Below are 10,045 nucleotides of genomic sequence, written 5' to 3' on the forward strand. Positions count from 1 at the left end.
GAGTCTGCTTGAACACCTTGAACACATACATCTTGCATTCGAGTCACAAGGCATGACAGTATAGCCTTGGTCCGCGCTACTCTTGGCATTAGAGTAGCAACCCTGTCCTTGACCGACACTCCGGCATACAAATCCTTCTTGATATTCAACTTTTTCTTTCACTATGAATGGGCATGGGACTGAAGTACAAACCGAGCGTACATCCCCTCCGTCTGCTCCCTTCGGATGTGAGTTGTCCCGGGCATTATTTTGTACTTTTCACTCTCTAACCCGATTCGAGACTCCTTTCTCTCCTCAATGGACACCCCCTTTGAACAGGCACCTGCTTTGCCACCGGGGCCTTCTCTTCTTGATGATAACGAATCCAATATGCTCGACAATTTCTTTACTACCATGAACGCAAACCACTTTACGAATGATTTCTGGATGCGACAAGAACATAAACCCGGGGTACCCAGCTTTGACTGGTCAGCTGAGCTGCCACCCAACTTCGAGGGCTCAACCACCTCACTCTCGCAGCCTTCATTTCCGCAGCATGGGCCAGGCAAAACGACCGGCACCATGACGACAAGCAACCCTACAAGCTCGGATATATTCGCCGCAGCCTCCATGCTTTACCATACTGGTCTGAACGGATCAGAGCTAGGATCCACGCTAGCACATCAAGCATTCCCAGGACAATCTCTCCCCATTCATGGGGCACAACGAAATAATTCACATACTGGCCATACTGCACGCCCAAATTCATCTCCACCTCGGGCGGATATTCCGGCTGGATATCATACCTCAGAGATGTTTTTTGATGTCCGTGACCCTATTCCTGTGGACCAGCATCCATCAAGAAAGGCCCGCAGTTTGCGTTGGGGCTCAGATGCTAGTTTCATGGACCAAGGCTATCTTCGTCCACCTGACCAGCCTGATGAGGAACAACGAACAAATGACATGCTCGATAATCTCGGATGCTTGGAACCCCAAAGCAGTGCAGCAAACACGCGAGCACCTACTCCAGAGTACATGCCTGGGGCTCCCCCTCAACAACTTCCCTTCCGGGGTAGTGCTGTCCTAGATGAGAGCTTACATCCTCGAAAACGGCAGCGAGCCATGAAAGAGGAAGTCGATGAATACTCCGATGACGATGATGCACGACCTCATTCAAGAAAGTCTAGAGGATCTATCAGTAGAGGCCGACGGGTGTCGACGGAAATTCCTAGAAAACCCCGACTACAGCCAGGGTCCAAAGCTGCACGAGAGAATCTCACCGAAGAGCAAAAACGGACCAACCATATCCTTTCGGAGCAGAAACGCCGAAATCTCATTCGCCAAGGCTTTGAAGACTTGTGCACCCTAGTACCTGCACTCAGAGGCGGCGGGTTTAGCAAAAGCGCCATGCTCACTGGAGCCGCTGACTGGCTTGAAGATCTTCTCCAGGGAAATGATATACTCCAAAGCCAGCTGCGTGAATTGAAGGGAATCAATGGCTTGGTGATGCCGCGATGATACCCTCTGTGACAATATGATAGCCTTTATGATCTCATGGATAGTCCCTGCCTCTTTTGTTCGCGGGGATTTCAAGCGTTTCAGCGGATGGACAGTTTTGTGTATGCATGCCGAGTTGGCATATCATCTTCGCAGATCTGGGTCACAAGATACCAATTTTTTTTTCCCTCTGCATATTTTATCTACATACTCTTTGTTCTCCGTCTTCTTTTCCCCCATCTACCCGCTGTGATACAAGTCACTTTTCGGCTGGTCGGCAAACATCGATACCCTAGTGCATAACTCGAAAGGCCTGTACGGAGTATTGGCAGAACATTGTTTGAGTATTTTTTTTTTTTTAATTGTTTTCGCTTGTATGTTAAGATGTATGTTTCTGTAGCTTATGAAGAGATTTATTGACCTGAAAAAGCGATGCTGCCGTCTAGCATAGGTTCAGACTTGATGTAGACTACAAGACATTTGAACAGGGATGTTTCAATTTAAAACATTTGAATACTACATTCATATGTAGTTAGGGAGTATAGTATGAATATGTCAAGGCCAAGACTACCGGATGGATCTATTTTCGTCTCCACCGCTCTGTTTTGCCTGTGAAGACGCGACGTAACTTTAATTGTGGGCCTCTCGACCTTACAACATTGAACTCATTATGCCTCCAAAACGAAAACACACGGACGATACCCATGATGACTCTAATTACGCCTATCTCAAACCACATGTCCGTCGCGTTCCAGAGAAGACCATCAAATCGAAATGGGCCCCTCTACCGGAACCTGTTCAGGAAAAGGTCAAGGACATGTTCCACTCCCTCGAACGACCGGTGATAATGCGAAATCAAAATGAGCGCAAGCGCATTGAGGCGCAGGGCGCCGTGCAAGCGGTTGTGCGAAAGTAGGACTCAGTCTTCTAGCTTCCGAGCTACTGTCTTGATGGTACTAACCATATACTCCGTTTAGTTTAGGAAAACGACTCCCGCGAATGCCGTTTCCGCCCATAACGAAGGAATTCAACTTCGACTATGAATCTGCGCTGAATGAGCACGTACGTGACCCTCTGCCATTATCAACAAGTCCGTACTAATAAGTTTAGCGCTCGCTCGAGGGCCAATTAGCTACGATGAATGATAGTGTTGATCTACTAAAAGCCGAGATTGCAAAAGAAGAAGCGCTCCTTGCTGCAGAAACGAAGTCGCTGCAGGAAATGGATAAGAATGCCAAACGGGCCGAGGCTGAAAGGAAACGACAGACTAAAAATGTATGCAGCAAAATCCACCTCGCTTCCAAGTGTGACGGGCTAATATGTTACGACTGTAGGAACACCCCGTGCTCAGACAGTTGGATACACTTCCTCAAACCGAGGCTTCTGGGTCCTCTGAGTTCACGCTTCTCGGGGCTAAAGAAAGCCAAGTGACACTAGATGAGGTATGGAACTGCTTGTGAACTATGCGTACTCTGTTAACTTACCATCGTTGTGTATTTTAGTTGGACACCGACCCCGAAGTCAAAGGACTTATGAAACAACTACATGGCCATCTTCAATCTATGCAAAGCAACACCGCCCCCTTTGCAGGACTCGGGGACGCCATTACTCGTTCACAGGCTGCCTTGGATCTATACTCGATGTCCAAGGACTGATCGCCCCATTCCCCCCTGGACATTATTACACACAAGCCACCAATCCTGATAGTTTCATGGGTATTGACACATGAAGGGCCTCGGGCTCAGGACGCGCTTATTAAAAACCGACAAGCCAAGTACCGACCGAGCTTGGCGATCAGGAATTTACGTAGGCAATCCTTGTCGCGTGATCGCATGCCAATGCATTGAATATCTGCATATGGAACTGGGCACAATTGAACACTCTCATCAGAATAGGATATCCTACTGCAGGGGTAAAATATCCTAAATTAGGAGAGTATATCATGCGCACCTGGTCCAAGCTGCGAAGTCCTACATCAGACAATCCGAGGCTCCACCGCATGTACAAAAAGAAGACAGTTGAAAACAATAAAACACGAGTCTACCTTGTACATAATGTAGTTTCAATTAAAATCCATACTATTGTTAGAATAGAAGTAATTCCTTGACCGAGGTCTCGCCCCAAAAAGTGGCGTGTGCCCAAACAGCCAACCCCATGCGGAGCAGTTCGGAGGGGTGACTCCGCTTTCTCCATCCCCAACTTTAGAACTTTTTTTTGACGTTTAACAACTACCAACTGGTCTGCAGGCAGCCATTTAGCTCCGGCCCTGGTGGTTCTCACTATATACTCTTGCGCAATGACCGAAAAGAATGCGCCGCTAGGCGCTTCCAATGCGACAAAATCTAGGTCTGATGCAGGGAAGGATACGAGCGTCAAAGGCTCAACTGCAGCCAAAGCCGAAACCGGCTCGGGGAGTCATTCCAGTCCTAAGAAGCGCCGGAAGGTGAATCACGGTAAGGAGCCGTTGCGCAGCATGCGACAGGGATTTGGGCACGGCCGATTCTGCGCATAACGATAAGAACATCGCTAATGAGTGTTTCCCGCAATTGCAGCCTGTGTATACTGCCGCCGCTCAGTAAGTTTACCTCTTGGGTCATTATACTTGGCCATTATACGCAATGAGCCAGCGCTACCGCATATGAATTCGAAGAACTGGCTTTGCTAACGAGGTTTTTGTTCGCGTGGGACAGCATATGACCTGCGACTCGGTACGACGCCTCTCTCTCCCCTTTCCCCGTCCGCAACCCGTCGCATCTGAAACCCTGAACACAGACTTGCAGAAAATAAATTGCACCAGCTGACCTGTCTAAATCTATGAAGGAACGGCCCTGCACGCGGTGTATAAAGCGAAATATCGGTCACCTGTGTCATGATGAGCCAAGGGAAACTGCAAAACGGGGACGTAGTGAACACGAACATTCCGCTGCAGACGACGAGGGCTCGTCTAACAATGAATTGGGAACTGTCCAAAGCATGCCTAGGAGTGTCGACGTCGCCGATGCTGCTGGTCAGCAATCATTCCCTGATACCACGATCGGAATTGCACCCTCGGCTGTGAACCCGCCTTCAACGGTGCCGCCTGCGAACCTCTCTGCATCAAGTCAGGGTCTCGAGGCTAACTCTCATCGTGAGTTCGCAAAGAAACCTGTTTTTGCCTTCGGGCCTCAGCTGACATGGTACGACAGTCATGCAATACAACGACTGGGTAGGTGGTCAGAATCAGTTCCAGGATATGCATTCTCTCCACCCATCCTACATGTTTAATGCACACGAGGTAACCAACGAGTATAATCTGCTTGGGGATTTCCTCAGCAACAGTCTTTTGGACGACGGGGCGATGTTCCAAAATCAAGATATGCAAGGAATTTACCCCGATTCATCGTTGATGAACTCGATCGGTATGGGGATGCCGAATGGGTTGCCTCCTCCAGCACAACTACCGCCGCCAGCACAGAGCCAAATACCACCTGGAGACTCGATCCATCGACAAACGTCCACGGTGGGCAATGACAAAGCCCGGGAAACATATTACATGACTGCTGCCGATCCGGCAGGAACTGACCCACCAGAAGAGCGGATGAACAAACTTCTCAAGGCGAAATATGACGCCGGATTACTGAAACCGTTCAATTACGTCAAGGGATATGCACGATTGAACCAGTACATGGAAAAGAACATGCAGCAAATATCTCGCCAAAAGATTCTGCGACAGCTCGACAAGTTCCGGCCCAAGTTCCGAGAACGCATGCAGAGCTTGACTGATATCGAACTGATTTTGGTGGAGATGTGGTTCGAGCGGAGCCTTATGGAGTACGACCGTGTCTTTGCCAGTATGGCTATCCCGGCCTGCTGCTGGCGTCGAACGGGCGAGATCTTCCGAGGGAACAATGAGATGGCACAGCTGATTGATGTCCCGGTGGAGGGTCTGCGAGATGTAAGTCTTAAACCCGGAGACTACCCAGGTCATACCACATCCAACTGACATGTGCTTACTCTATGTAGGGCAAACTTGCTATCCACGAGATCATTGTCGAAGATCAGCTTGTCAGCTATTGGGAAAAGTTCGGCGCTATCGCTTTCGACAATACCCAAAAGGCCATGCTCACTAGTTGCACGCTAAAGAGTCCTAATCCTAACTCAACAGGTGATGGTATCACCTGCTGCTTCTCTTTTACGATTAGACGAGATAACCACAACATGTGAGTGTTCACTTCTACTTGTCCACTAGATGGTGTCCCGGAACTAACATTGTGCAGCCCGTCTCTCATCGTTGGGAACTTCCTCCCCATCGATAAATAGTACTTTTTTGGTAGACTGTTATTTATATCATGTCACGCAGGGACTTTTCTTTTGGTATTATCTTTGGGTATAGTGATTCCCCATGTTTTGGCTGTCTCACAGAAAAAAATGTATAGTGCTTGATTTATGTGTATAACACAAATAGTATATTTTTTAGTCCAATGTTGTCTTGGGAGTAAAAGAATAACTATCTGAGTAGAGTGCAATGTTCCAAATTTGCTATGGCGACGAGACCACACGCGCACCTGGTGTTTCATCGCTGCCTTCACGACTCAGTCGTCTCTTTCATCCCTCCACACTCTTCCAACTCCAACCAACTCCAACCATCTCCCATCTCACTCCCTTCTTTGTCTTTTCTTAATTCCTTCATCAATCTTGATTCAACTTTTTTATCTCATCTTGACTCTCTTTTCCATCATTTTCTCCCTCTGTCTTCCAAATGGAAGAGCAACAACCATCCGGGCCACACCAGGCCCTGTCAAGTATGAGCCTCATATTGTGTCGCCCGCTATGTACAGCAGCTAACCATCAAATTCTTCTGCCTTAGACTTTGCTTCCAGTCTACACACGAAATTATTCATAGCGGGTCCTCTAACTAACCCTCTTCTTTCTCCCAATGACATCCTCTATCTGGATGAGCAGCTCAACATAAACCCGTTTACCACCCAACCAGAATCAGGTAACGACCAGCTGGATGTGGTTGGCACATCGCTGTGGAATGACTGCAACGAGCTGATTGTGTCGCGTGGTCATAATCGGGACGATGTGCTTTTGCTCAGCAAAGTGAAGGCCTTCGCGTTTGCCTTGTTGAATATGGCTGTGTTGCCTGACATCCTAGGTTTTTATGGTCCCTAGTGTATATTGAAGTGAGCTTATCTGACCTTTTACAGGGAGTCTCAGATCTCTCAGTCTGGCCCTCAAGGCGGCCCTCCGTTGCATTAGTACATCATCCCATATCCCCATTGGTAACCTTGTCCGATCTAACAAGCATAGTGAACGAGCAACGCGATATTGCGCTGAATATCTTGCGAGTTGCAGCTATGAGACTGGAAGGTTTCCACTCTTCTGAACTTGAGGCTGGGCTTGATCCTGGTCTTAAGCGCGCTCTAACCACCCAATACAACTTGCTTCGTGCTCGACTGGTGAGTCGTGTTGTCAAACACTGTTTTGTCTCTCAACACCAGAACTGACATATTATTCCAGAGCTGGCTACAGCACCGACCCGATATCTCCGAGTATTTCTTTGCCAAAATTCCAGTGCCTGAATTGGCGGAAAATGGAGAGTTTATTTTCGAAAATTGTTTTATCATTGGCGACTCTGCACTCATGCAGGTCCAGGGTGATGTCGCAGTCAAATGGCTGCAAAGAGCGAGTGATTACTTGGAGGCCTTGTACCACAAGACTCACTTCCAATATCAAAATTACCATAACTGGAACCTAGTTATCCGGCATTCCATTGGTGAGTGGTTTAATCAAATTGATGACCAGGACTAACATGCAACAGCTGTGGCTTGTGTTCAAACAAGAAGCTCCGAGTTCAACGCCACGTACGATATTGAAATGATCAACTTAAGACATGTATGTTTTGTGATGAGTGTACTGGACTTGAAGTTGACCTTTTTAGGCTTACCCAGGGCACCCTGCTGTGGTCCTTCTTGATCTCTTCATGGACCACAACCCTCCCAAAGACGGACGACTTCAAGGTATGACTGATATTTGCCTTGAATGGACTTGAATTAACCATATTATCGTAGCTCTGTCGAGTGTGGTAGACAAAATGACCCTCACAGCTATGAACATGCCGATGTGAGTTATCTCACCAGTATCAATCTAGACTTTTTCACGGATGCTGACAGATGATCTAGAATTTTCCAATACGCCCGTTCTCTGGGGAACGCAAGGTACATTGATACAGCTGGTTGATGAGGAATTTGCTAACAGCTGTATAGTGGTCCGGAGAACAGCATGGAAGCACTTCGATTGTTGCTCATAAGCCCTCTGCCAGCGGGAGAGTGGACCGAAAAATGCCTCGTTGCTTTTACGCTACTGCTGAGCAGATCGGTATGCACTGAATATATGCGCGCTTCCAAATTCCAGGGTATAATGGAAGCACTTGGGCGACGTGGAATACCACCCATTAGGACCCGCGCAGCTCACGCTATCGTGATTGTGAGACAAGACCTCATCACGGTCAAAAAAAAAAAAAAAAACAGCTGACTGATTATATAGTGTATCTGGAAAATGACTGGCGAGGCAATTCTCAAGAAAGACTACCGGTCTGCACATCTGTGGCTTCAGCTCTGCAGTGATTCGAAGATATTCCAGAACTGCAGCCAATATGTCCAAGTTGCGATTCATAAGTCAGTGGAACAAAATTGAGGTTCAACTTGCGTCGTGGGCTAACATCTATCCAGGAGGCTGCTAGCATTTTATCTACATACTGAAGACCTTAACCCTGCTCGACAGCTAATGGACCGGGGTCTAGTCCAAAGCCAGGTGGATTGTGGAAGGATGTACTTGTCCTATAAATTGACCTTGCTGGAGGGGAAAGACGGCGCTGGTATGAATAATTTATGGAACGTCAAACACTTCTGGCCTACTCTAACTATTCCAAGGGCATTTCTTTCTCGGCTTTCCACTGCACCCCGTGCCACACAAGCAAATTAGTCTCCTATCATGCGCAATGGAAGCTCAGAGACAAAGGAAACAAAAAGAAGTACTGAACTGCCTTGAACAATTCATCAGTTGTTTGACTTCAGACGACATCTATCATGATGACTTTTCCGCCGCTGAACATCACATGTGAGAATGCTTCAAATCCGTGTCTTTATCCACAAGACTAACTCAGCTACCCTAAACAGGTTCGCAATTATTATTCTTCTCAAAGAGGTCTCCAGAGGCTTTAGCCAGAGACTTGGCAACTGTATCCAGACTGTACTCCAGAGTGGTGCGTTTACCCCTCGAACTATAGCAATTTTTGATGCTGACTGTTCAGTAGCACTGTCTTATGCGAAGAAGAACAGCACGTTCGAAGGTGGTGACAAGCAGGTCTCAGCCACTCAACTGCAATGGTTTTATTCTGCGACTTACAAACTTGCTTTGGGACTAATGCGTTCTCCCGGGGTCTCGTTGACTGTTCCTGTCTTGAATTTCTCCAAAGACGTCTGTTCTAAATCCATGCAGATTGTGTGTTCAGCCGTACTTACTGAAAATTTTCTAGTTCGCGCTTCAATATCGTGAGATTGCATACCCTAAGATGGGTTCCGGAGCACCGAGACCACACTTATTTGCGGTTTACTACCTCCTTATTCTTGCTACAACCTTCAAGGCCCGCCGTGCAACCGATCAGACTGAAAAGGTTGGTTTCGACAGTTTTTATACCAGCATAGGTCATGTTTACCATACTGACATCGGCAGATGGTCCTGTACGAGAACGTACGCGCCTATGCTCAGGAACTTAATAGCTTGCATGGCTGGTGCGACGGCGAAGAACAGTTAGATGACCACACGAATAAGAAAGAAGACATGCACCATGAAATTGCGCAATTCTTTGATCTTGAGGCTGCCATGTGTCTCCGAAACTGGGAGGATGTCGCCAGAATTTGTGCATCCGACGACGAATTCCCCAAATCGAAGTTTCATACACAAATCATGGATATGACTTTCTATTTTGACCTACCACCCAGATTAGCGATCGAGGTCATCAAGGTATGTTTGGATGTGAGACTTCATTCCCTGAACAACTACTGACATCCATATAGCGCATCATGGCAAAACTCAGCGAGCAACCGATCGATCCCCCTACCACATGGCGACGTGATTTCCGTATTTCCTTGCCTCGCTACCTCCATTGTCTATTCGCTCTGGCTATCAAACCAATCGGAGACATTGACCCTGCAATGGGCTTTTTCGATATCGATATGGCCGACGCCGAGGTTGCTGAAGGTGTTCTGGATAGAATCCTCGCAATGGCAAGCGAGGTGCCAGGCGGTGGCGAACCTGGTTACAGTGAAATGCAGGATCTGTATTTTTCCGAGGGTTTTACCTACCCAGCTGCGGAATTGATCCACATTGCCAGTGCGGCTTTCAACGCCGCTACTGACTTCTACCGCGCCACACGGGACGCGGATTGCCAGCGTTGGGCCGAGAAGGCCATCCGTATTGCCCGGCTCGTGCGGGGTCTTCAGGGCACCGAGCTGGTGCAGACACTCCACGCTCGGCTGGGGGCCTTGATCGGCGTTTGAGGCCTTGAGTTGTGAAGCAGATCTGA

The 10,045-nt window shown here is 47.9% G+C and overlaps 4 protein-coding genes across 4 annotated transcripts; all 4 read left to right on the top strand.

The window, feature by feature from the left end:
- Window positions 1-297: 297 nt before the first annotated feature.
- PGRI_070550 (basic helix-loop-helix domain-containing protein) lies at window positions 298-1,497 on the top strand (the record flags this gene model as incomplete). Its single annotated transcript, XM_040794769.1, has 1 exon — window positions 298-1,497. The coding sequence occupies one exon, from the start codon at window positions 298-300 to the stop codon at window positions 1,495-1,497; it is 1,200 nt and encodes a 399-aa protein (XP_040649100.1).
- Window positions 1,498-2,146: 649 nt separating this feature from the next.
- On the top strand, window positions 2,147-3,131 carry PGRI_070560 (uncharacterized protein; the record flags this gene model as incomplete). The annotated part of the gene is made up of 5 exons (XM_040794770.1): window positions 2,147-2,388; window positions 2,454-2,538; window positions 2,587-2,751; window positions 2,811-2,918; window positions 2,979-3,131. 5 exons carry the CDS (start codon window positions 2,147-2,149, stop codon window positions 3,129-3,131), a joined length of 753 nt encoding a protein of 250 aa, XP_040649101.1.
- Window positions 3,132-3,772: 641 nt separating this feature from the next.
- Window positions 3,773-5,775, top strand: acuM (gluconeogenesis transcription factor RDS2; the record flags this gene model as incomplete). The annotated part of the gene is made up of 5 exons (XM_040794771.1): window positions 3,773-3,929; window positions 4,406-4,603; window positions 4,662-5,410; window positions 5,479-5,675; window positions 5,733-5,775. 5 exons carry the CDS (start codon window positions 3,773-3,775, stop codon window positions 5,773-5,775), a joined length of 1,344 nt encoding a protein of 447 aa, XP_040649102.1.
- Window positions 5,776-6,214: 439 nt separating this feature from the next.
- Window positions 6,215-10,019, top strand: PGRI_070580 (uncharacterized protein; the record flags this gene model as incomplete). The annotated part of the gene is made up of 18 exons (XM_040794772.1): window positions 6,215-6,257; window positions 6,323-6,613; window positions 6,666-6,716; window positions 6,769-6,917; window positions 6,979-7,234; window positions 7,280-7,353; window positions 7,400-7,478; window positions 7,530-7,581; window positions 7,641-7,676; window positions 7,725-7,836; window positions 8,005-8,135; window positions 8,190-8,335; window positions 8,391-8,577; window positions 8,637-8,722; window positions 8,774-8,937; window positions 8,996-9,133; window positions 9,193-9,483; window positions 9,537-10,019. 18 exons carry the CDS (start codon window positions 6,215-6,217, stop codon window positions 10,017-10,019), a joined length of 2,769 nt encoding a protein of 922 aa, XP_040649103.1.
- Between the last annotated feature and the right edge of the window lie 26 nt (window positions 10,020-10,045).

Source organism: Penicillium griseofulvum, assembly GCF_001561935.1.
Source record: "Penicillium griseofulvum strain PG3 chromosome Unknown contig_93, whole genome shotgun sequence".
NCBI lineage: Eukaryota > Fungi > Ascomycota > Eurotiomycetes > Eurotiales > Aspergillaceae > Penicillium > Penicillium griseofulvum.